Source organism: Astyanax mexicanus, chromosome 1 (genome assembly GCF_023375975.1).
Source record: "Astyanax mexicanus isolate ESR-SI-001 chromosome 1, AstMex3_surface, whole genome shotgun sequence".
NCBI lineage: Eukaryota > Metazoa > Chordata > Actinopteri > Characiformes > Acestrorhamphidae > Astyanax > Astyanax mexicanus.
This window is the reverse complement of record NC_064408.1, coordinates 40934607-40962494: the sequence shown is the minus strand read 5'-3', so window position 1 is coordinate 40962494 and position 27888 is coordinate 40934607. Positions and strand designations below refer to the sequence as shown.

General features: G+C 37.1%; 1 protein-coding gene across 5 annotated transcripts in view; it reads right to left on the bottom strand.

Moving 5' to 3' along the window:
- lama2 (laminin, alpha 2) overlaps positions 1-27888 on the bottom strand; it is a 299175-nt gene that overhangs the window by 171880 nt on the left and 99407 nt on the right. For all 5 annotated transcript variants that reach the window (XM_049478821.1, XM_049478822.1, XM_049478823.1 and 2 more), the window contains exons 4-8: positions 21984-22226; positions 8833-9012; positions 4273-4362; positions 2558-2675; positions 1216-1394 (exon numbers count right to left, since the gene is read on the bottom strand). In XM_049478821.1, coding sequence (XP_049334778.1) covers positions 1216-1394; positions 2558-2675; positions 4273-4362; positions 8833-9012; positions 21984-22226 — 810 coding nt within the window. The remainder of the gene's footprint in view (positions 1-1215; positions 1395-2557; positions 2676-4272; positions 4363-8832; positions 9013-21983; positions 22227-27888) is intronic.

The following is a 27888-nucleotide window of genomic DNA, read 5'->3' as shown; positions in this document are numbered from 1 at the left end:
AAACCGTCCTGTTTATGCTGTAAGTGTGAACACCTGTAAACAGTTCCAAAACTAGGCTGTAAAAATGAATTTGCTTACATTTTGACCGAAGTGCTGAATATTCACAGTTCACACTGACTGTAAGCAGGCTGTGACATTTGTGTTTAGCATAGCGGCTTTTACTGCATGTCTGACAATGACCTAAAGTAACCTAACTTTAAAGCTACATGTACACTCAGGTTTGCTGTGTTTCAGTTAAACAGCTCGTTATATTTGTTAGCATTGCCCCAGCTTAGCCTGGATATCGATATTTCTTAAATGATATTAACACAGTGCTCAATATTTAGTGCATCTTAACCTTGTGTGAGCTCATATACATATGTTGGAAACTACTGTGTGTATAATTGATTGATTTAATGAGACTCACATGGATAGAAATGCTAATAAACAGTACAAAACCACTGCTTTACTACTGTTGATGTGCAAGGCAGCCATCTTGGATTCTGAACTCGGGTTGTTCAGGCTCTCCAGATTTTCTAAGTAGGATTTCGAACCTATAGGACTGTTCCAGTTGCAATTTTGCACTTGAAACTAGGAAATTAGGAAATTCTGACTTTCCAGTTTAAATGAAATGCAGCATTAGCTAATAACATAGCTAGTGCAAGGTGCTAGGTAAGCTAACCTAATGTTCTGCTAAATTGGATATGAATATAGCTAATTTAATCTGTAACCATGTTACATTATTAGCTAGTCAAGTCAAGTCATTATCAACCGCTTCATCGAGTAAGGGTCGCGGGGGGGGGGGGGGTGGGGGGGGGTGATGTGGTGGAGCCTATCCCAGCCGGCATCGGGCGGAAGGCAGGATACACCCTGGACAGGCCGCCAATCCATCGCAGGGCTATTATTAGCTAATAATGTTTATATCAACATTCTAATTAAAAAAAAAAAATAGAAAAACATGCTTTCAACAAAACAACACCTAGCTAGCTAGCTAGCTAGCAGTTAGCTAGCTAAGCACAATAGCTGACTGCTAACTAACTAGCTAACTTGCTAAGTAGCTAACACTAAATTATGGCATTACTGACCTTTTCAATAAAACAGTGTGCTATATGAAAGAAATGTGTGTGTGTGTGTGTGTGTGTGTGTGTGTGTGTGTGTGTGTGACAGGGAAGGGGACGGGGAAAAGATCTGCTGTCTAATGCGTAGTTAAACTCAGTCTGATATCAGAAGACTCACTCCTCGTGGTCGATAATAACCGTCAGTACAGGACTGGCAGTTTACTCCAGCTGTGTTTTCAGAGCAGCCTCTACAGACTCCGCCCCCTTCATATTCTCCATTAACGTTCAGACTCAGTTTCCCATCAGCCACTGTCTGATTGTAGTAGCACTCCTCTGATTTGCCGTGGCAGTTACACTCTGCAGACACAAGACGAGATTTAGATTTACACCAACAGTCACAATCTTTAGAGCAACATGTGTACAAAAAAAAAAATAATAATAATTTTTAAAACAACATTGTGCAAATTATTTAAGTGAATACTGTGCTTGAGAATGAGATGCAGTTTTTGGCTACATCCACTGTCTATTTGCTATAGATAGAGATTGAACGATTGATCGACAATGTATCTACATTGGCCGATTTTCAGTAAAAAAAAATATTGGTGTTTGGTTGATATTTCTCTGCAGCGCTGTATGAGTCACTTGGGCTGTTTGCTCACAGAAAGCTACAATACTTTTTCCAGTCACTAGATTGAACTAATGTAAGACTAATTTGTCTACAGGAAAAAGGAGAATAAAGAATTTATCCCCACTAACACTATCTAAGTGGGGATAAGTGAATCTTTTAGCCCAATCAGTGAGTAGCAGAGCTAACAAACACCACTAACCACACACACAACAGCAAGCGCTGCAAAATTGCATTGCAGCATTGCAGGAGTCAGTAAGCTAAATTAATCACGTTCAGACAGTTTTTTTTTATGCTGGATAAGCAGCACTTTTTGTTCTTTCTACTTTAGGCTCTACAGTGTAGTTCTGTACAGGGAATCACAGACTCTCTCAGCTGGAGCTAAGCCGAAGTGTTAGATTTTTGTTGTTATTATTAAAATGATAACTTTTTAACAATTGTACCAGTAAATATAGGCTATTTTAAGCAGTAAGATTACTCGAAACATCAAAATCCTTTTATTTTGGTCAGTTAAGCTCGTCCATTTATTTACAGTCAGCTTAGATTCCCAGTGTTTGCTTAGACTTGGCTGTAAGTAAGCGGAGCTGAAGTTGGTCTGGCATCTGTGTGGCATTAATGTGGAAATGAACAATGCCCAAGCATCTCTAGCTATAGATCATTACATATACAACATTTATATTGTTAGGTCCTTTTAGACAGTTTTAAATGAGCTTTCTTGAAACACAAGTTAATGAAATTGTTCTTCTGCCGATACTTTTGGCTGGTCTTGCAGCTGTTTTATTGTAGTTTATTGATTAGCTCATGTGTAGTTTAGTAGCGTGTAATATGGTTCAGGTTGTTTTGAGGTTCTGTTTGGGATTAGCTGGAAATTTCTGTGGGGATGAGGTTCTCTTACTCTCACAGACGTGGCGTGTGAGGAAGGTTCCAGCCATCCAGGGTTTCTGGTTGTAGCCGGGACAGCAGCGGTCACAGCTCTCTCCACATGTGTTGTGCTCACACTCACAGCTCAGTTTCTAACACACACACACACACACACACCAAACAGAAGAATCAGAGTGTATACCTAATTTCATTACATCAAGTTTTTTTTTTTTTTTTTACAATTAATGGCTTAAAGTGAAACATTGACTGACATAAAATCAGTGAGAAATCAATGAGACTATATAATGATTAGGACAATTACACTGAAATATTTTGATAACTTTTAGCTCACATTATGCAAAAAAAGGGTAAAGGTAAAAATAATAAAATGCAAAAAATCCATTGACAATATTAATATGAAAAGCAGTATTTGCAATAAATATACACAATACAAAACATATACTAGTGAATATAATAGCGAACAATGTAGAAATAAGCATTTAACATTAAACAGTAGAGTATGCTACATAACTAGGCCTATCACCATAAATGGATTTTTGGGACTACATTTTATCCCAGATGATGATTTCTTGTTTAAAATGATATAACTGATATAACATAAAAAAAACATGTTATTTTCATAGAATATATTGGTACTATGACATATTGAGCAATACAATTTAATCACACCTGTTTAAAGAGCAATGAACAGAATGATCAGAGATTTTTGAATGGTGCTTTTATATATATATATATATATATATATATATATATATATATATATATATATATATATTTTTTTTTTTATCATTCAGATTCATAAACGAACAAAACTGACTGCAGTGATCTCTATCTATTGGACAGTAAATCTGTAGCTTAATAATTGTTTTTACTGGTCGATAATTAAGTGTGATAATCAATATTATAGTAATTTTATGACCATTTAATGATATTAAAAATGGGAACATAATACAGTGCCTGTCCCAAAGAAAAAGGTTTGATTGCGTCATGTATTCTCTGTGGTATTGTTTTAATAAGCTTCTGCAACTTCACAATAATCATTTCAATCCAGTCAATGGTAGAGTCTGACTTCTGAACAAAGCCTTCTCCATCCAGCACGTCCCAAAGATTCTCAATGAGGTTAAGGTCTGGACTCTGTGGTGAACTCTCTCAATCCATGAGTGGAAATGATGATCTCATGCTCCCTGAATCCTGAACTCTTTCACAATTCCAGCCCCATCAATCCTGACATTGTTATCTTGGAATATGCTTGTGATCACGAGAGAAGAAAAAATCCATTGATTCAGGAATAAAGTGGTTTATATTCAATATATTCAGGTAGAGTCAGCTGACCTCATTCTTTCAGCACATACTGTTGCTGAACCTAAACCTGCAGACCAACTGCAGCATCAACCCCACATCATTTACTTACTTCAACTTTATAATAATGCTATTACATACTTTTAAAGGACATTGAACTTTCATTTAATGATAATTTGGAAGATGTAAACTGTTTTTCTTCACTTACCGCAGCCCACTCTACGTATAGGGGTGCTATTTTTAATACAGATTGCTCATGTTTATTTATATGTAGAACAAAATGCACAAGGAAACACAATGGATGATATGAAGATCAGCAAAAGTCTAATGTTTTATGATAAGTTGATAATGGCCTGGCTGAAGGTAGTATGTTGGTATGGTCAAACTAGTTTAACATATAATTAACAGTATATAACTGAAAGTATTTACCTTGGTGATCAGGTTGAGTGGACAGGCTTTGGCATGGCCATAACAGATGCACATCCCTCCAACTGATATATCCTTTATGGAGTAATAATACTGCAGAAAGAAAACACACACACACACACACACACACAAATATAATTACTGAGCTGCTTTAATCAGAGCCCATCTGCCTGAAACACAGACCCACATAATACACACAGAGGCCCCGTCACAGCTAACTGTGGCCAGGTGTGTGTGTGTGTGTGTGTGTGTGAAGACACCCGGTCCAGCCAGAGCTATCACTGGCCAACTGTTTACATCAGAGATCAGTGTAAGAGCAGATGGAGTCTAAATGAGTCTGCATTGCTGTCGATTGGACCCCGGTATTCTCTGTTATTTAAACTCTACTAATTTACTAAAGGTGCCTCCAGCATAAAGACAACTCCCCCCTCCCCCTTCCCCCCAAATGAAGTGAACTGCTTTTACGTGTACGCCGGAGCTACGGGGCTAATATAGCTAACAAGCAATCTACGCTTATATCTGGCCAATTAGCACCATGTCTAAATCATTACACTCACCTGCAGTGTGCGGAGGTGTTCAGTAATCTCTGTAATAGACACTATATGACTCACTCTGAGGGGGATAATACACACATTAGGCCTTGGGCGCATCAGTTAGCACCCACGCCAAAGGAAATTTAAAGAAAACATAATAAATTGATTGTATTTAGTATGTTTTATAGTCTTTTATGAGGTTGGTTGGTGTGCATTTAAAGTTTAAACAACTCCTAACCCATAAGATAAGAGTTTTTTAAATGTTCAATCTTGCTACAGTTCAATAAACTAGACTAACCCACATAGGATGTTAGTCAGTAATTTTTTTTTTTTCAGTATCATGTTCCTCTTTTTTCCACTGCTGGCCCAAATGGTGGACCCATTTGGCAAGCTATAGTTTCTTTTTCCATTTGATGCATTGTTTATTAGGACCTGAAATTCCACTATGTCTCATCAGTGGCTGTTGTCAAGTGTCTCCAGTCTGATTCTGGCTTGCTAATTTGTGAAACAGAGCATACTGGTTGGTGTGGTGCAGTGGATAACAAGTCATTGAGTCCTTGAGCAAGACTCCTAACACTATATTCACCCACTCCTGTAGTTGGAATAATCTTTTAAGTAGCTCTGGATAAGAGCAGTTTTCACACCTTGTATCTGGTTTATCCAACATTGCTACCTCAATGTTAGCATGCTAGCATGCTGAGCCTTGTCCCACATTACTACAAGCCTTGTTCAATACTGCTATTGTGTCTTTATGTGCAGGCTTTTCCCACGGTACTAACCGAATGTTAGCATGCTAGCAATCAAACTTGGTGGCACATTGGTAGCACTGTTGCCTCATAGCAAGACGGCCTGGGTTGGATTCCCGGCTGGGGTTCTGTGTGGAGTTTGCACATTCTCCCCATGTTTGCGTGGGTTTCTTCCAGGTGCTCTGGTTTCCTTCCACGGTCCAATGATGGCACGACAGGCTTATTGGAACTTGATTGAAAATTGCCCCCTAGGTCTGAATGTGTGAGTAATTGTGTCTGCGTGTCTGTCTGTCTGTCTGCCCTGCGATTGATTGGCGGCCTGCTTAATTTGTATACTGCCTTTTGCCCGATGGGTTAGGCTCCAGCCCCCAGTCAATAGCCAAACCCCAAATATTGTCATTTAGAGCATTTATTTGCAGAAAATGAGTTTTCAGACCTCAAATAATGGAAAGAAAACAAGTTCATATTCATATACAAGTTTTAAGAGTTCACAAATCAATATTTGGGTGCAACAACCCTGGTTTTTAAGTATGGTTTTCATGCATATAGGGATGTTCTCCTCCACCAGTCTTACACACTGCTTTTGGATAACTTTATGCTACTCCTGGTGCAAAAATTCAAGCAGTTCAGCTTGGTTTGATGGCTTTTGATGATCCATCTTCCTCTTGATTATATTCCAGAGATTTTCAATTTGGTAAAATCAAAGAAAATCATCTTTTTTATCTTATCTTATTTTTTTTCAGACCTGTACACACAGTATGTTCCTGGCTGGTTTGTATAAGGGAATCTATTGTTGCATTATTCAAACAAAATAAATCAATACACTGAATAATTTCATTGCCACTATACTGCTAGTACTACAGAATTACTACCAGCAGCACCACACTGGTCTTCCAAACTTCCAATTCTCCAAATGAATGTGCTTGTTGCGTAGCAGTTACATCATAAACAAAAGATCTTTTCCAGTTCAAAACAACTTTTCTAGTTTGTCCAGCTGATTTATCCCTGCTTAATGGGTCACGGTAGCCTGCCTCAAATGCGTGTAATTGATCTTAAACTAAAAAAAAAAAAGATTCTTCCACACTGAAAATGAAATAAAGTGTGGTGGAGTTTGGTTTGTACCTCTTTTTTAATTGGTCCAGATTTAGATTTTTTGGTCTGAACTGTTCTGCAGGGCAGGTTTTACACCAAACAGAAAATTCTGAAGGTCCAAACCCAAGTTTTTTTTTTTATTCTACAGTTTGGTTTGGTTCTTTTTGGTTTTTTACTGCAGTTTAGTGTGGAAACTAAAGTAATTGGTTATGTTCCATCGCCATTATGATGAGAAATGTGGGCTGCTTCTGCAACACTGATTGGGCTGTAGAAGGGTCTGTTGTCTTTGGTGTGGTTAATGATTCTGCATCTTTACCAGAAACCAGCATTGTTCACTATATAAAGGCATGAACTTCACTGAAGATATCCTGTGGTATCCAGTGATGGGAATAACGGCGTTGAAATAAACTTTTTTCAGTAACAAGTAATCTAACTAATTACTCTGACTGTAACTATAACACCGTTACCATTTTCCACACCCTGTTACTGCACGTTACTTTAGCCGCTTAATTAACTTTTCTTTAACTTTGCACATACAGACAAAGGCGTAAGTGTGTGTGTGTGTGTGTGCGCGTTGTGCAGTGGCTCAAAAAGGGGGTAGGCAGCGTATGCGACGCATAGGGGCGCTGCACTAGAGGGGGCGCCAAATCGATGCCGGAAAATTATTTCTAGTCTGCAATTTCTGTAAGAGCTGTTTGTTCATGTATGATAATACACAGGGGCGTCGCCTGGCCTGGGCTTCCAGAAGCCCCGAATCATTTCACTCAGCTCAGCTGTATTATTAGTGAGGAGACAGGCCGCTGTCCGCTGTGAATGGAAAATCCCTTTATCAAGGATAAAGTTCCGCCTTTCAGGAGAAACAGCCAATCAGCTTGCTGGTATTGCAGAGCGCGGTGGGCTAGTAGGGAAGGCCCAGCCCCCCCGCCGCCTGGGTTTTTGAGTTCTTGCACCGGGTTTCAGCGCTGATGATAAAACATATCTGGATATACAGCAATCGTTTCTGATAGCTGCTTAAAAAGACTCGTTTCTGAATCAAAACACACAGATCAAGGTTTGAGAATGTACCTGATCAGCCAATAACTATTTCATTTTCAAAAGAATACTGTGTTTTTATTAATTAAGGATTGCAGGATTACTGTAAGCTATATTTAACGAACATTTATTTAGCTAAGCAGTTAGCTAGAAGCTGGATTTTGTGGATAGCCAGAATTTAGTACTATACTTAGTTTAAATGAGTTTTTTAACCCTGGTCTCTGCCCTAAAATTGTATGTTTTCCACCGGATCCAACTGATCAGCTAATAAATGAATATAATTAACTGGGCTGAGCCCCGGATTACGGTGGGCGATTAACACAAACGTAACGCAATAGATACTTTTACTGGTAACTAGTTACTTTTATAGTGGAGTAGTTTAGTTAGTAACTCAGTTACTTTTTCGGAAAAGTAACTAATAACTATAACTAATTACTTTTTCAAAGTATCGTACCCAACACTGGTGGTATCTGACACCAAGACATTATAGCACAACTTTCTGTTGAGCCTCCATTGATCACACAACCATGGGCACCCAAGGCCCTGATGCTGGTTTACCAGTTGCCCTTTCCGGGAGCACTTTGGTGGGTAATTAACACTGCATACAAGGAACATCCTACTAGACCTGCCTGATGTTCTGAAGATGTTCAACCAAGTCCTCTATCCATCACAATACAATTTAGCCCTTAAAAGTTACTCAGATTCTTACACTTGTCAATTTTTCTCACTGTCCACTTGCTGCCTTATATATAGATCTTAATCTTTGACAAACTGCCATTATAACCAGATAATGAGCATGGTGGTTCCAAATGGAGGAGGATATAGAAGGAACAGGCAGATACTCAAAATGTTTCATGGAAGAATGTACAAAGTGTAATAAATTAGTGTAAAAATTTGAACTCAAAATCAATTTTATTTCCAAAGCTTTTAAAGCTCAAACCAGGGCAGAGTCAGATCCACCTTTCCCCACAGTCTAACGCCAGTGCAGACTGTACTCTATAAAAATTAACTCAAGCACCTACCCATAGTTCTCAGAATCATGGCAAAAAGCTGAATAAACCAAAGACTTATGGCCCCAATCAATAAACACATTATCTCAGGTAATTAAACTCAGCAGCAGTGCAACCCTGAGCACCAAACCCACAACCCTGCACACTCACACGTCTGGTGACGATGGGATCGATGTCGAGGGGGTCGTTGAGAGCGAGGGTCATCAGCTCAGCATTTAGGGTCCGTATCCGGAGAAACTTGAGGCGAATGTAGCGAGCGGTCGTGAAGTTGAGGAGTGTCGGCGAGGGATCGTCTGCACTGGGGCGGCCGTTTATCAGAGAGGTGTGGATCTGAAAAGAAGGGATATAAAAGGAAAGAGAGTCAGAAGCCTGAGAAAAATAGAAGAGTAAGAAGCTTAGGGCACCTGAACATCCAGGTCATTATACATTTGGTTTGGTTACTTTTGGTTTTACAGTTCCATACATGCTATTTTGGTTTAGAACCAACTGAAATATCTGAAGGTCTGGAGCAAATAAAGTAGGTCTGAAAGCAATTTTAGGTGAGATGGGGGACGTGTTTAGGAAGTCAGAGTTAAAGAATGAAAGAGCATAGAGGAGTGAGATGGTTAAAACAATTGAGTTATAAAGTGAGAGCTAGAAAATTGAGGATTGAGGAGAGGGTTAGTGGAGTAAGAGGGAATAAAGGGTTAGAGAATTAAGAGTTATAGAAAAGTTAGTTATATTAAAAGTTAGAGAACTAAGAGTGACAGAAGAGTGACGGAAGAGTGAAAGTGATAGAGAAGTGAAGGAGTTAGAGAACTAAGAGTTAAAGAGGAGTGTGAGAGATAGATGAGCTAAGTGGTAGATAGAAGTAGATAGTAGTAGTAGATAGAGAACTAAGTAGCAGAGGAAGGACAGAGATATTGGAGTGAAAGAGTTAGAAAACTAAGAGAGATGGAGGAATTATATAGATAGGGAACTATAGGAGTGAGAGAGATAAAGGAGTGAGAAAATTAGAGACCAAGAGTTACAGAAGAGTGAGAGAGATAAAGGAGTGAGAAAGTTAGAGAACTAAGAGTGAAAGAAGAAGGAGAGAGATGTCGAACTAAGACTGATAGAGAAGTGAAAGATAGAGTGTGAGAGAGTTAGAAAGCTAAGAGGGATAGAGGAGTGAGAGAGATAGAGGAGTGAGAGAGATAGAGAACTAAGAGGGATAGAAGAGGGAGAGCGATAGAGGAGTAAGAGAGTTAGAGAACTAAGAGGGATAGAAGAGGGAGAGAGATAGAGGAGTGAGAGAGTTAGAGAACTAAGAGGGATAGAAGAGGGAGAGAGATAGAGGAGTGAGAGAGTTAGAGAACTAAGAGGGATAGAAGAGGGAGAGAGATAGAGGAGTGAGAGAGTTAGAGAACTAAGAGGGATAGAAGAGGGAGAGAGATAGAGGAGTAAAAGAGTTAGAGAACTAAGAGTGAAAGAAGAAGGAGAGAGATGTCGAACTAAGACTGATAGAGAAGTGAAAGATAGAGTGTGACAGAGTTAGAAAGCTAAGAGGGATAGAGGAGTGAGAGAGATAGAGGAGTGAGAGAGTTAGAGAACTAAGTGGGATAGAAGAGGGAGAGAGATAGAGGAGTGAGAGAGATAGAGAACTAAGAGGGATAGAAGAGGGAGAGTGATAGAGAACTAAGAGTTATAGAGGAGTGAGAGAGTTAGAGAACTAAGAGGGATAGAAGACGGAGAGAGATAGAGAACTAAGAGTGATAGAGGAGAGAGAGATAGAGGAGTGAGAGAGTTAGAGAACTAAGAGGGATAGAAGACGGAGAGAGATAGAGAACTAAGAGTGATAGAGGAGAGAGGGATAGAGGAGTGAGAGAGTTACAGAACTAAGAGGGATAGAAGAGGGAGAAAGATAGAGGAGTGAGAGTTAGAAAGCTAAGAGGGATAGAGGAGTGAGAGAGACAGAAGAGTGAGAGAGATAGAGAACTATAGGAGTGAGAGTGTAAGATGAATGAGAGGGTTTGTAAATAAGGATATGAATATGAAAGTATTGATCATGGAGGAAAGAAAAAGTAAAATATGTGATGGTTTAAATCAGGAATGATAAATGGGATGAAAAAGGGATGGACAAATGAGTGTGTAGAGGACGGGTAAATGACTAATGAATGATTGGCAAAGATATTAGAAGGGGATGGATGCATGGATAGATAAATGGCTAGATAATCAATAGAAAGATGCAGGGACAGATGGATGGTTGGATGTGTGATTAATGGGGTGATAGATGGATAAATGGTTGGATGTGTGATGGATGGGGAGACGGGTGATTATTGGGCAGATGGATGGACAGACGGATGGTTGGATGCCTGATGAATTAGAAAGTAAATGGATGAATGGTTGGATGTCTGAGGAAAATTGAAGTTGGATATATGGATTAATGAATGGATGGTGTGGAGAAGGATGGAGAGATGGAGAGATGTATGGTTGGCCTGAAGTTTTGTCTTAGGCAGATACAGCTCTGGAAAAAAATGGGAAACCATCTAAAAATTAAGAGATGAGTTTCTTTGATTTTACCAAATTGAAAACCTCTGTAATATAATCAAGAGGAAGATGGATGATCACAAGCCATCAAACCAAGCTGAACTGCTTGAATTTTTGCACCAGGAGTAAAGGCATAAAGTTATCCAAAAGCGGTGTGTAAGACTGGTGGAGGAGAACATGCCAAGATGCATGAAAACTGCGATTAAAAAGCAGGGTTATTCCAGCAAGTATTGATTTCTGAACTCTTAAAACTTTATAAATATATACTTTTTTTATTTGCATTATTTGAGGTCTGAAAGCTCTGCATCTTTTTTTTTTGTTTGTTATTTCAGCCATTTCTGATTTTTTGCAAATAAATGCGCTAAATGACAATATTTTTATTTGGAATTTGGGAGAAATGTTGTCCGTAGTTTATAAATTAAATTAAACACAGACCTATTAATAGCAAAATCAGACAAACTGATTAAAAAACTAAAGTGGTATCTTAATTTTTTCCAGAGCTGTACGTAAATGATCAGAAGGATGGTCTAATTTGACACGCTGGGTCATTCCACAAGAGGGCGCAAAAGCTGCCATATAAAAATGCTCTCAGAAGCTACTTCTGGCTAGAGTGCCTCTTGGTGAGAGACCATTAATGGATCATTACTTATTAATGGAATTAAATATTCTAGATACAACTACTTAAAATATATTTGACATTTTATTAATTCTATTTTTAAAGAGTAGTTATTGTAATATAATTAATGTAATATAAAGCCCACAGAAATTAGAGAATATATAGACTGAAATTTCATACATATACATGAAATTAGACTCAACAAATATCAATAAATGCTCAGTAAAGACACTTACCACTCTGACTATAAAATAATATTTACTGGTTATTAGTCTGACAGAAAGTGAATGATTACTGAGCTTCATTCAAAGGCATCACTCAGCTCCTCTCAGTCTTTCTATAGGGGTTCACTGTAATGAACTCGTGGACAGAGTAAGAATGTGTGGGTGGGTGAATAAATAGCAGAGTAGAGTGAAGCGATGAAAACAGGAATGATGAATGAGTTTGAATGTGAATGAAGTACAGAGTAGGCTCATCCAGGTGAAATACCCGCACCCCTGGTAAAGCTGAGCAAAACAGCACTATAAGAAAATATCTTGGTTCAAAATATCTTTAAAAAAAAAAGTGTTTATTTTTCTTACTAGAAGCTTTTTCACTGTGCTAGATTAAAGAGATGATTTTCCCAAAGATTCTCCTCAATTTAAAGATTAGATTTATCTCATTTTCTCAGTGTAAGATAAAGCTGATAAACAACAAAGACATTTTTTCATAGCTTCGCCAAAGGTTCAGGAGGTTCACAGATAAGAACAGAAAAGCTAACGGCTTTCATCTGCTCAGAAAACAAAGAGAAAATTGCTGTATTCTGAATTCACCTTCATCCATACAACTCTCTGATTAATTCCCACACAAAACCCCTACAATTACTGCAAACCAGGGCTTTATAGTGTTATAAACTAACTCAATTAGGAAAGCTTTTAAAATATTATCTAAATCACAATCTAACTCAATTAAAATAACAGAAACTGTACTATATTAAATATGTCAGTACTTAGTCAAAGTCTACCTCATTTAAAAGAGCAAATACACTTATACTATAGTGAAAATATTTGGGGAGTTTCACAATCTAACTCAATTGTACTATAGTAAAGTACTATACTGAAGAATCTCTAGAACTGTCTGACTCATTTTAAAAGCAGAGCAGGGATGACTAAAGTATGGGAACAGCGTCACAATCTAACTCAATTAAAATATAGGAAACTGCACCATAATAAATGTATGTGTACTACATGATAATCTACAGTAACTCAGTTTATATATTAGATGATTCTATATCACAATCGGCCATAACTCAATTAAAAGAGCATGAACTGCACTATAGTGATAGAATTGGTACTGTCTCAAAAAATAACTGAATAAAAGATGAAAAAATATATATCATACAGAAATTATAGCTGCTGTCTCACAGTCTCAACTCAATTACAAGAGTTTAAACTGCACTACAGTGAAATGTATCACAAAATAACTCAATAAAAGACAAAACAATTATAATACAGAAAGTATAATTAATGTCTCACAAACTTACTCATTTGAAACAGCATTAACTTTACTCTAGTGAATGGACTGGTACTGTATCACAAAATAACTTAATAATAGACAATACATTTATTATACAGAAATTATAGCTGCTGTCTTACAATCTAACTCAATTAAAAGAGTATAAACTTCACTATAGTAACAGCATTGGTACTGTATCACAAAATAACTCAATAAATAGACAACATTTTTTATACTGAAATGATAGTGACTATCTGACAATCTACCTCGATTAAAAGAGCATACACTTCAATATAGTGAAAGAATTGGTACTGTATAACAAATAAACTCAATTAATAGACAAAAAAATATACTGACATTATAATCTAGCTTGATTAAAAGAGCATAAACTTCCCTATAGTAACTCAAATTAAACTCACAAATTAAAAATTGTTACAAACAAAGGGGCTTGTATACACAACCAGGGTAAGGAACACCTGGAGAAGGAATCAAGGGGTTGGGATTACAAATGAGATTATTACACATGGTGGGGCGGGGCTAAGGCGGAGACAAGAACTTAAACAAAACAGAGCGATGTGCTCAAGGAGGATGTGCACATGCCCTGAAAAAAATGATGCGTAACAATTACTTAAAAAAAGTTTCGCAACTTTCTGCATTCGCTTTTTTTAGATTAATTTAAGTAACTTCAACTCGGTTTCAAGACTTAAATGTTACATAGAGTAAATAAATTAACTGAACTTTAGTCAATCCTTTCTTTTATTAAACTTTACTAAATTCATTTTTGCTGAATCAATCCTTTCTTTTAGTAACCTTTACTTAATTTCTGCATACAATGTTACCTAATTACATCTACTTAATTTAGACAATATTACTCAAATAATTTATGATACATAATATATTATAATTCGTGAAATTTAAATATTTTTAGTTAAAACACACATATTACACTGTCTCAACACGTGGATCGCATGTAATACTTTCTTTTTAGTATATTAAAAAGAATGTATTACATGCCATCCACGTTTTGAGAAAGTGTAATATGTGTGTTTTAACTAAAATATTTAAATTTAAGGAATTATTTTATCACAAAATTATTTGAGTAATATTGTATGAATTATTGTATGAACTTTTTTTAAGTAATTGTTACGCATCATTTTTTTCAGGGCATGTGCACATCCTCCTTGAGCACATCGCTCTGTTTTGTTTAAGTTCTTGTCTCCGCCAGGAAGGATCCCACCCACCCAGCACATGCACTTTTTGTCCCGCTTCCCTCAGGACGGAGGCTGCGGAGCATCAAGTGCAAAACAACCAGACTGAGAAACAGCTTCATTCCGGAAGCTGTAAGACTCTTAAACTCCACTTAACAACACACTGCACTGACACACAAGGACAATTACTGCACAAACACGGTCACTTTACCCGCACTGAGACACTTTATTTTCTACTGCTCTAATTCATTTCATGCTGCTATAGCACATTTGCACTCTGGACTTGTTGCTGCAACCTGTCTACTCTTTCTATTTATTTCATTTGGGGTATTTATCTTTAACTATTTTGTATATTCTATTTTTATTGTATTCCTTTATTGTACTTTTATCTATATATCTATTTAATAACAGCTCCTGGGTGTAAACTGGATCGTGAGATCACAATTTCGTTCCACCTCATGTACCACATAAGATGCGAATGACAATAAAATCTCCTTGAATCCTTGAATCCTTGAAGTAATTGTAATTAGATAGTATTGTATCCAGAAATTAAGTAAAGTTTACTTCAAAATATATATATTTTTTCATTTTTTTCAGTGTGGGAAAGAAAACAAAACAAGAGAACAGAGCAATTGAGCAGAAAGGACTAAAAAAGGAAAAAAACAAACTACAGTCACAGGATAAGGTGTGACAGTTTGTATTAAATCTGTAAGTGTTCAAATCCTTTTACATCAAGTAAATGTTCTTTAAACTACTCACACATCTGTATTACAACCTTTATGGATCCAAAAGTGGTTCTTCTATTGCATCACTCGAATAATTCCTCCGCAGCATCACTATTTATAAGAGCGCACACAGAGTCTGAGGCACTTCTGTCTGTTGGAATGAAGAATTTAATCCAGACTGGTTTTAAAAGCAGTCACTGGAGCATTGTGGCTGTTTTTTTTCCTGAGTTAAGGTGGTGGGTTTCTTGTACTGGGGAGTTAGTGTGAAAGTGTGCTGTGAAGTTTGAGCTTTAGAGGCCACGCTGCTCTGTTATTCTGGGTTAACGATCAGTGCTAATTACTGCTGTGTCAGTTTATACTGCACATGCACGAGTGTGCGGTTTCTCTGGAGCCGAAGACTGACATTTCAATCGAGCTCATGGCTTCCCACCCACCCACCTCTCTCATTAGCTTTTTATGACACACACGCGCACAGCTCGGAGCCTGACAGTTACTTAAACAAGCGTGAAACGCACTCACACACAAACAAAGCTCAAAGTTTGACACCTAGTTAAGAAAGTATTAAATAAACACAGTTAGCAGGTGTGTGCATGCAAATCAAGTTGCTTGTGTGTCAACTGGTCATGCACTCTATATACACACTGCTAATAAGTGTTAGTTGACTGTGTATATGTGTGTGTGTCCTCCTTTCCGTTCTAAAGGTTAACTTCATTTGCAGCAGCTATTCTACAGGAATAGTTTGGTAAAAAAAAAAAATCTGATTAACTGTATTTTATTGACTATAAGGCGCACCTCATTTTAAGGCACACTATCAACAAACATTTATTTTCTGGTCTGTTTTCATACGTTAGTTGTGCCGTATTATAAGGGGCATTAAGCGACACTAGTAAGGATGCACACATCAAAGTGAGCAAATGTTCTTGTCTCTCTTGTCTCTTTCACACTAAGCTCTACCTGCGATCTGCATTCTCCAGACTCCATTGCCCAGGATGCACCTCACACTGAAACTACACTCACTCACAATCACATGACACATCACATGCCTCTACCAGGAAGGCAGTCGCCAGAGTACTAGATGTCTTGGCCTTTAAAAAGGACTCATTTTGCACCTCTGCTCTGTGAAGTGTTGATGTTTTTTTTCCCTCATACAGTTTTTGTATCTCTCGTTTTGGACCTCGCTTTGTTCACCGACCTTACCTTTTGCTGCCCTCTGATATTGCCTGCCTGTTTTTGACCTCTGGACTGTTTACTACTCTGGTATGTTTTATCTCTCCTGTTGCACTGCAAAAAATCCATTGGCAAAAATGGATATATGCAAATTAAGACAAATATATGTATATTAAGCAAAATAATCTGCCAATGGGGTAAGCAACATTTTCTAAGTAAGATTTCTTACAAAAAGCAATGGCAAAGTCTCAAAATGAGTGAAGTAACACCTAAATCAAGCAAAAAAGTCACTGTTTTTGCACACAATAATCAGAATAACTTGATTGCTGCTTGATTGTGCTTATTTTGAGTTCAAATTGCTTAAAATAAGGTACAAATTCTAAGTAAGAACGATTAAGATACTTATCCCTAAAATAAGCAAAATAATAAATAATAATAACACTTACAATGCTTAATAAGACAAAAAGTCGTATCAGAGAAGAAAATAAGAGTTATTGCCTTAAATTTAGAAAATTTAACTTGCTAAGATTTAGTTTTTTTGCAGTGTGTTGTTTGCCTCGGTTGCCCCTTTGTCTGTCCCTTTATTTAATTCACCCTCGTTAACTCTTCCCACCGGGGACGGGTTGCTGCTGCCGACTGAGTTTAACCAAGTCACACCACATGGACATTATTCAACCACTTAATTATTTACACTAACACTTCCCCAACCTCACTTACATTCAAGTACACTTTACTCATGATTGGGTATTCACATATTCACAATCTCTTTTTAGAACTATATTTGTTATGGATGCATATTTATTTATATTATATTTCCACGTCACATCAGTCACTTTCATAATCAATGTCATTGCAGTTTGCACTTTGGTCTGTTAATTTAATTTTAATTATGTAAAGACCATTAGCAACATCTACTGCACTGCTCCGTTTACAGATATATCTTTACCTTTTATAGTAAGTTTTTTATAACCTTATATATTTTCTATTCTTCTGTGTTTTAATTTATGTTTGAATATGTTTCTTATTTTATTGTGTTGTTGCTGCTGGATGCCTAAATTTCCTTCGGGATAAATAAAGTATCTATCTATCATCTAATAAAGTCACATTTTATCTGCATCAGCGCGTGTCTGAGTTCTGTCCAGCCGTGACAGCATGGGTTTTGCCATGTTTTCCTTCTAATGGGAAAGCTGGCGGATGTGCCTAAGTAAACAAAACTGTAATTCATACAAGCGCTGGATTTTAATCTACACAGATTTCACTACTGAAAGCCAGAAATTTATTTGGGTGATTAAAGCGCTTCCCTTTATCTCCAGTCAGCTTAGATTTCCAATTTTATGCGAAAGGGTAAGATTTCAGTAAAGTTTCTCCATCACTAATGCTGGGTTCAGCAGCATTAGCATTAGCATTAGCCGCCAACCGCAGCGCTGGTGGGATGCACACTACAGTCCAGTGGGTGGTTGCTGTGACTGGAATTCTCTGGCTCGAAATGTCCATGCAAACAGTTCAGTATAGTGTTGATTAGCCTGTATACAGCATATGCCAAACTAGTTCTTGTCACATAATGAATCAGTCTAACATTTATCAGTTCAATTTTCTGACCGTTTAAGAATAAAATCTGAACAATGGATTTTTTTTTCCATTTCTGCATTTTGTATCAAAAATATGATTGTATAATGCAACAAAATTTTGTTACAAGATGAAAAAATGTGAAAACATTTCTTAAAATTCTAATTGTGAGGTGCAGAAATAAAAAAATAGAAAATTGGAAACATTTTCTTTTTATTCAAGAGTTAAATAATTAAGAGGTTTCACTATATTTTTTTTATTTTCGAATTTAGCATTAAATTGTCAGACAATTGAATTGATAAATGTTACACTAACCCATATTATACAGTATTTCAGTGAAATGCTACAAAGCACACAATTGCAAGCACTAGTTAAAAGCACTAGTTTAATTATACTTGGATGATAAAATAGTAGTGCACCTGTGCTTTAAGCTCTTCTTAGTTCCTTGAGTTAAAAGACCATTGTTTCAGTTGTGTATAGAATCCCTTTAGCTCAGGTGTCATGTCTGGTGCTGAAAGCATGTCTGAGTCTCCCACATCCAGCTCTATCTGCGATTCCCACAGTAACAACTACAATACCCAGAACGCACCGCTCCATGACACAACACACACTCCCGATCACATGACACATCACATGACACCACCAGGAAGTCCAGAGTACTGATTTCCCTCAGTATATAAGGACCATGCTCACGTTCACACCTTGCTAAGAATCTGTTTGGTAATTCCTACAATACAAAGCGTTTCTCTTGCCCTTGTCTATATCCATGTATGATCTTGTTTTTGTTTTCTACCGACGTTGATTTTTGCCTACTCCCTTGTGTTGGATATCCGTGTATGACCTGGACTGTTTCTACTGTTTTGGATTTTTGCCTACCCTGTGATACTGCCTGCCTGTGTATGAACTCTGGACTGTCTTCCGTTTATTGTTAGAGGTAAAAAATACAGGAAAGGGTATTTTTATGTAGAACACTGCTATGCAAAATTAACATTTAATTTGTGTAAACTTGACAGATTATTATTGTAATTTAGCAGTGATTTCAATCACTGTAAATTAATTTACATTTTTTTTCAGTAGAGTTATTTACTTATCGTCTGTAATTTTAACAGGAAAACTCTGGTAACCACAGCTGCCAGCGTTTTCCTGTAAAAACTACAGTTTTTTTTTTTACAGTGTGGTTTCTCTACACTGTGTATTACTGGTACTGACCCTGTTTCCGTTGACTACCCCTGTCTGCTTTATAACTTTTAATAAAGTCTCATTCCTGTCTGGCCCTGACATCAGGGTGCAGTTTAAAACCGTACATGGGACCGGATTCAGTTTGTGTGGGTTAAAATAACAATCTTTATGTCACCTTTTGCTTAAGGCTTAAGATGTGATCACAGCAGAACCTCAGGATGTCCTTCCTCTCTCTCTCTCTCTCTCTGTTTTTCTCTCACACACAGCAACCTCTTCATTGTGTCACTCTGACACTCTTTGTCACTCTCTCTCTCTCTCTCTCCTCTCCACTCTTTTTCATTTCGTCTGTCCTTGCATTCCCTGTCTTTTTCTCATCAACATCCCCGTCTCCCACAAAGCACCGAACATCACGTCCATCATGTGAAATGACTTTTCATTCAGATGTTTCTGCTGTTTAACTTCACTGTGCGAACACAACAATGATTCTCACCTCTATTCTGTTAAACCACTTCATATCAAGTGCATTTTTTTACTCCATTTGACTAGTCTATAGTGTTTGAGAGTTTTAGATTGTTGTCCTTGGACTTTTCAGTAAACTACAATGGTGTTACAATGGTGTTAGCTTGTGAACACTTTGGACTTTTCTTTATTTCTTTCCTACAAATCACACAAGCAGATCATTTTTTAGATAAATGAGACTTTTTTAGAAAATACCATACTCGGTTGTTTATTTATTGAGGAAAATGATCTAATAGTGCATATTTGTGAGTGGCAAAAGTATGCGAAGCTTCAGGATTAGCAGTGAAACTAGAATTAGGTCTTTACAATCAATGGGATGAGAATCAGGTGTGAGTGGGCGGAGCCTGTTTTATTTAAAGAAGTCTGCTCTTCACAACACGTTTGTCGAAGTATATTATAGAGTGGTCGACCAACAAGGCACGTAATAGCTGGAGAGATCACAAAGGACCACAGGTTAACTTCTAAGCAACTGAAGGCCTCTCTCACAGTGGCTAATCTTAATGTACAGTACAGGCCAAAAGTTGGGACACACCTTTTCATTCAATGCGTTTTCTTTATTTTTATGACTATTTACATTGTAGATTCTCACTGAAGACATCAAAACTATGAATGAACACATGTGGAGTTTTATGTACTGAACAAAAAATGAGCTGGCCTCCACAGTCACCGGACCTGAACCCAATCCAGATGGTTTGGGGTGAGCTGGACCACAGAGTGAAGGCAAAGGAGCCAACAAGTGCTAAACACCTCTGGAAACTCCTTCCTTCAAGACTGTTGGAAAACCATTTCAGGTGACCACCTCTTGAAGTTTATTGAGAGAATGCCAAGAGTGTGCAAAGCAGTAATCAGAGTTGAAGGTTGGCTATTTTGAAGAAACTAGAATATATATATATATATATATATATATATTTTTTTTTTGTTATTTTACCCTTTTTTGTTAGGTACATAACTCCACATGTGTTCATTCATAGTTTTGATGCCTTCAGTGAGAATCTACAATGTAAAAAGTCATGAAAATAAAGAAAACACATTGAAAAAGAGAAGATGTGTCCAAACCTCTGGCCTGTACTGTACATGACTCCATTATTAGGAGAACACTAAACAACAATGGTCTGCATGGTAGGGTTGAAGAAAGTAAAGAAGAAAGAAGAAAGCCACTGCTCTGCAAAAAACAAAATGCTGCCAGAAAGCTATTAGAAAAATGTCTTGTGGACAGGCGAGACCAAAATAGAACACAATAAATATTTGTTTTAAATGAAAAGTGTTATGCTTGGAGAAAGGAAACACTGCATTCCAGCATAAGAACCTTATCCCATCTGTGAAACATGGTGGTGGCTGTAGTATCATGATTTGAGCCTGTTTTGCTGCATCTGAGCCAGGACTGCTTGCCTTTATTGATGGAACATGAATTGTAAATTGTATCAGAGAATTATAGAGGAAAATGTCAGAACTGTACATGAACTGAATCTGAAAAAAAAAAAAAAAGAATGTGGGTCATAAAGCAAGACAACGACCCAGAAGCGCACAAATCGTTCTACCAAAGAATGGTTCAAGAAGAATAAAGTCTTGATATTAATCTAATGAAAATGTTGTGACCTGAAGGACCTGAAGTAAGCAGTACATGTGAAGAAACTCGCCAGAGTTGAAGCTGTTCTGTGTGTAGGAATAGGCTAAAAATGTTGGGTTTTCTTTGTATACTTTTTGGACTTGCTTAAAAATGGAAAGATGTTTTAGGTCATATTTATGCAGAAATATAGAACATTATGAAGTGTTCAAAAACTTTTTAAAACTATTGTAAATAGAACATAATTCATACCTTCAGCAGCAAAGAATCTACATGTGTTTTCTTTTATTTCTCTTTTTTTCAGTAGGTAAAAAAAAAAACAATCTTGCTGTGTTTTTAATAAAGTTGCCAATGAGTTGAAGCACAGAATATGTTTCTTTAATAAAGTGGCCAGTGAGTGGAAGCACAAGGTAATAGTAGTAAGTGTTTCTAATAAAGTGGCCAGTTAGTGGAAGCACAAGTTGGTATTAGTAGTAGTAGGTGTTTCTAATAAAGTGGCCAGTTAGTGGAAGCACAAGGTAATAGTAGTAAGTGTTTCTAATAAAGTGGCCAGTTAGTGGAAGCACAAGTTGGTATTAGTAGTAGTAGGTGTTTCTAATAAAGTGGCCAGTTAGTGGAAGCACAAGTTGGTATTAGTAGTAGTAGGTGTTTCTAATAAAGTGGCCAGTGAGTGGAAGCACAATGTATTAGTAGGAGGTGTTTCTAATAAAGTGGCCAGTGAGTGGAAGCACAAGCTAATGCAGCAGAAAGCTCACCTCTCCATTCTCCAGTGGGTGGATCTTTGAGTAGAAGGATGTGCAGATGACCTCATCATCTCGTCTGTATCCAGGTGGGCCGGTTCTGGGGGAGATGTTGAAGCGTGTGATGCACTCAGTGTCTGTGATGGCGTAATACTGCCATGGCGTGAAGTTCTCTCCATCAAGGGAACGCTCCAAAATCCAGTTTCCAGGCCGGGGGGAGTTGGCAGCTTTTAAAATGAAGTATGCTATCTGGAACACCTGGAGACCATAGAGAACACAAGAGACAAGAAAAGACCATTCAAAATCCATTTATCAATAATAAACTCATTTTAAACCAGCTCATTCACAGAGCTAACACATGAACCCAGTGAATTTAAGGTTACAGCAGACTGAATCAGCATTTGTCAACCAACACAAGCATCCTGATGTTGGCTTTGAATCAATAGTTCAACAAAAAAATCTAGAGTAACTCAAAAGTAGCTAGTCAATCAGCCAAGATGTGTTTGGTGTCTGAATTAGTACACTAGTTACATGAATCTAAATGAGGCTGATTCACTGATTTTGACATTTCTGGACATAAAAACGATAATATAAGATAAGATTTTCATCATAGTGGAACCCTCCTACCACACTGTAAACCTATACGTTGTCTGAACTTAAATGATTTAAGTCTGTTTTACATCAAATTGGATATTTCTAAACAATACTCAACTATTTTGAGTTAGCTGAACATTTGTGGGCACATAAATACATTCAAACTGAGGTCTTTGAGTTGAACCAACTTATAATAACTGAGTTTAGTCTGTTGCCATTAACAGCCTCTTTTCTATTGGCTTCTGTCACAATCTATTTGCATACTGGGTGTGTCCAACAGTTTCTGACTAACACTCACCATCAGTGTGTAGTGATTCCCCCTGGGCTACCTTACAAATAAATCAACTTCCCCTTTAGTTGTAATAACTTGATGTTTTAATTTATGCTAACTTACGTTTTCATTCCCCATTACTTGAGAAATTTGAGCAAACTGGCTTCCTTAAAAAAAAGTTAAGTAAACAAAAGATAGCGACGTGCATCCCAACGTACCTTAGAGCCCCAAGACTTAAAATGATTATGAATAGGGATGTAATCTATTTCAGAGACACTAAAACTATGAGTTTTGCAACAGCAAAAACGTGACTCTTCATTATCTCTGGACAAGTAGAGACGTATGAAAGACGAATTTGATTCGGTCCAAGCTAATGGGCAGAATTTTTACACCTTCCATTCCAGTTTCTGCAGTCAAATATCTGTGAGAGCCAATGATTCAAGGCGCACCAATTGTTGGTAACCCTTTACTTGGATGGTCCATTTGATGATGCTCAACTGACACTAACATTCAACTGCATGTCTATTAAATGCAATTAAACTGAAAGGTGAAAGTATTTTTTTCTCTATTGAATGTAACTCTACATCCACCTCTAACCCAAACTCTAATCTTAATATTTTAGTATTGGGTGTAGAGTTAGATTTAAAGAAGAAAGAAAGAAAGACACTCAGTTGAATGTTAGTTGAATGTCAGTTGAGCATCAACAAGGCCATCAAATGGACCATCCAATCAAAGTGTTACCAAATTGTTAATCGATGTGTGCTGGACATCCTGAGGTCACGGGTATTGTCACTCATGGCAGGACTTCCAACAGCCAATAATCAGCAGGATAATGCTCACCTACACACAGATGATGTTTCACTTAATTTAATTTAACCCTGGCAGATTAGCGGTGTACGAGGAATGCTATCTTGCTTGAGCATGTAGAAATTTTTCCATCATTCATCCTGGTTCAGACGGCTTCTCTTAGATTGCTGTAGCAGCTTTCTTACGTTTGGAGTCTAGTTAAAGTGTGTGATATGTTCCAGCTTTGCAACACTGGTGATTGCAGGAGAATGAGCATGAACCCAAGGCCATCCATCACGGCAGAAACGCAGAGTTTTCACACCACCTGTCAATCGTAGCATAATAGCTGGGCTATGGACGACGTGTAAAGACACTCCGAGAGTGTAAAGCGGTGAATCATTGACCAAATGTTACAATGACGAGCCGACGGAGAAAGTCTCCCAGATTGTAAGAACAGAGCTTTACTACGGTGGGAGCTGTAAAAAAGTTAGTAATGTGTGTTGGGTGGGGAGAAATCGGAATTAATCATAACTATGAACAGAGAAAAAAGAAAAAAAATAGCTTCAAAAGTGGCTTTAATAGGCTTTTGTCACTTTACTCAAAACAAGAGAGAATCCACAGGTCCTTACTTCCTTTCCTACTATGTGCAATAAAACTGTTTACTTACTGTTGCTCTATTTCTCTACGTTCTATGTTCAATATCTAAATGAACCATGAATAGTATAGTCGGTAACACCTTACAATAAGGGTACAGTAATTAACAGTACTTACAACAGTAATAAACATTGTTATATGGTTAAATTATTAACATGGACATATTATGACACTTTTAAACATAGTCATTATTAAACATTATTTAATTTTAAAGTTTAAGAATGTTGTAAAATCCTTCTAAATAATAATTATTAGTTAAACATATTGTAATGATTAGTAATGTCTGAATTAGCCTTATTGTAAAATTGTTACTGCATAGTTTACCATTACCATTCATTTGCTACTCATTTGCTATTTATTTATTTATTTATTTTCTTTCAAACTATGTGCAATTTTACTGCTCATACATACTGAAGAAACCATGTTTCCTCTAATCTTATTTTTCTAGATTGATATATATGCAGTATATTTTTCTCTTCTATTCTTTTTTAGTGTATACAGTGCCATGAAAAACTATTTGCCCCATACAGATTTATTTTTGCTTTTCATTTTGCAAATAATAAAAAAAATATTTGATATCAAACAAAAATAACCTGAGTAAATATAAAAAGGTGATTTTTAAATCTAACTAAACCATCCTTACCTAATGTAAAAAAAAAAAAAGTATTTTCCCTCTAAATTAATAACTTGATTGTTCCACTCTTGGCAGCAACAACTGCAATCAAGCTTTTACAATAACTGGCAATCAGTCTTTCACATCTCTGTGTAGGAATTTTGGCTCCACTCATCTTTACAAGAATCAGACTTGATCTCAATCAGACTTTGACCTTATTTTGTTTATGCCACTCAGAGGTGGACTTGTTTGTGTGCTTCAGATTATTGTCCTGCTGCAGAACCCAAGTATGCCTGAGCTTGAGGTCACAAACTGATGGACCGATATTCTCCTTCAGGATTATCTGGTAAAGAGAATCTGGCAGAATTCCTGGTTCTATTTATTACAGCAAGCTGTTCAGACCCTGAAGCAGCAAAGCAGCCCCAGACCATCACACTACCTCCACCATGTTTTACGTTTAGTATAATGTTCTTTTTCTGAAATAATGTGATGTAATGGGCCACACACCTTTTTTTTCACTTTTGCCTTGTCAGTCCACAGAATATTTTCCCAAAGTCCTGGAGATAACCGATATGTTTTTTTTTTCTTTATGTTCTTTTTGGTCAGCAGTGAATTATTTTGCCTTGGAACATCTCTTCCATGGAAACCATTTTCACTCAGTTTCTTTCTTATTATTGAATCATAAACACTGGCCCTAACTGAGACAGGTGAGGCCTTCACCTTTTTAAATGTTGTTCTAAGTGCTTTTGTGACCTCCTGGATGAGTTGTCCATGCCCTTTTGTAGCAATTTCGTTAGTTTGGCCACTTCTGAGAAGGTTTACCAGTATTCCATGTTTTCTCAATGTGTGAATAATAGCTCTCACTGTGGCTTGCTCTTTTGAATCTCTTTTTGAATTTCTTAAGATCAGGGCATAATGTGTTTTATTTAAGTGATTTCTTGATTCTACAGGTCTGGCACTAATCAGTACAGGTTGTGGATAGTGAGACTGGGGGGGGGTCATTTAAAAACTTTTTTTATATTTACTCAGGTTAAATTTGTTTCATAATCTGAAAAATGTGAGTATGACAGAAGAACAAAAAAAATGTAATACGTACTACACAACACTGTATATATATTTTTTTATTATTAGGTTTTTTTTTGTACATTTGCAGACACTTCTTCTGTTTTATCTGCTGTAATGTTGTAAATTCCCTTGTTTTGGGATTAATAAAGGATTACTTGCAGTATTTGCAGTAAGATAAAGTGAGAGCTTCTAAAATAAACGCAGTTTGAGTGAATACTAGCTATTAAATGATTTTTATAACTGATGATAATCATGTCTGACATTGTAAAGCTGACACTGGTGAATCTTTTTATCCACTCGGTCCCTTGGGGGACCTGGGGGCCTGCATGTACTCAGCCTGCGGTGTGTGTTCACATGGCAGAGGGAAGATAATGTGGCTTTTCAGAAGAGCACGAGAGGAGAGCAGATCGGGTAGAAAGAAGGGCACTGATAAAAGAGAAGAGAAAGTTTTCCCATGATCCTCCTTTTCCCTTTCTCTATTCAGTGGAGGAACACCCTGGGGTCCTGCCGCAGCCAGACAGGTGATGGAGTTACAACCAGCGAATATAGTATGTGTGTGTGTGTGTGTGTGTGTGTGTGTGTACTGTGTGAGGACATTAGAAATAAAAGAAGAAAGGGAATTTCTTCACACTGAAACATGAAAGAGTAAAACACATATGACATCATCTAACTTTCCTCTCTAATTCTCTATTATCCATCTCTGTCTCTCTCTCTCTCTTTTTCTTTCTCTCTATACTCGTTTCCAGCTAATAATTATCAATTTTTGGTTAGTAAAATATTTTCCGAATGTTACAGTCAAGATTCTTAGAAACTTTTGGATGTTTTTACGTGACTTAATGTCAGTGTTTTAATTTTTAGGTTTATTACTTTTAACATTTCCAAAATGTTAAAAACATTTTACTAATGTTGTAAAGCAAACCGCCATTGTGTTACATATTTTCAGATTATTTCTGCAACGTTACTGGAACCATTTTTAAAAACCTTGCTAAACATTCTTTAAATAGTTTTCTTTTAGCTAGTGTTTACCTTTTTAGACTCATACATTTACACTTGATAGTCAAAAAAAAGTGTTTTTGGTTAGTAAGACTAAAATTCGATTGCTGGCTAGGATGGAATATGCAAATCTAATTGTTAAGCATAAAACTGTTGGTGCCTTGGTATTCACAGTCACAGTTTTTACATGCAGTCCTGCATTTTTTAAAAATTAGGGCAAGGAAAAGACTTTGGCAATCCATGCTGATAAGAAAAGCACTAGTCTGGATCACTTTACCTATCTCAAATACTCTCTTCCATGCTGACCCAGCTGCATGCGAAATATATATATACATATATATCTGTCTCACCAAGATACATTCAACAACCCAAACTTCTCCTAGTACAACCCAATCTCTCTCTCTCTCTCTCTCTTTCGGCCTCACTCTTATTTTCTCTTTTAAAAATTTCCTGTCTTCCTTTCTCTTAATATTCTTTATCTCTTTCATCTACATCAGACAAAGGAGAGTTGAGTTTCACTCTTTCACATTAAGCAGTATCAATTTCACATACAGGCCTACAGCAACAACACAGGACTCTCTCTCTCTCCCTCTCGTCTCATTTCTCTCTCTCTCTCTCTCTCTCTTTGAAAATGATTGAAAATGAGATCATAGGTGAATCAGGAGTGTTGGGAAAACTGAAATATCAAAATTTAAAGGGCAGGGGCTGCTTAAGAACCCTACATAAGGGTATGCAGTTAGTAGCTTTAGTTAAAGGACATACAACCCACCTATAAAAGTATTTGAGAAGTTCCAATAATGCCATTGTTTCTGCTGTACCTTTACATTTACATTTAAGGCATTTAGCCAACGAAGCCTTACAACAGTGCTTCGTTGTTACTTCAAAATATCCAGAGCTATTTTGTACACTAGGATCAAGAGATACACAGAGCCTAGAGCCCCTGA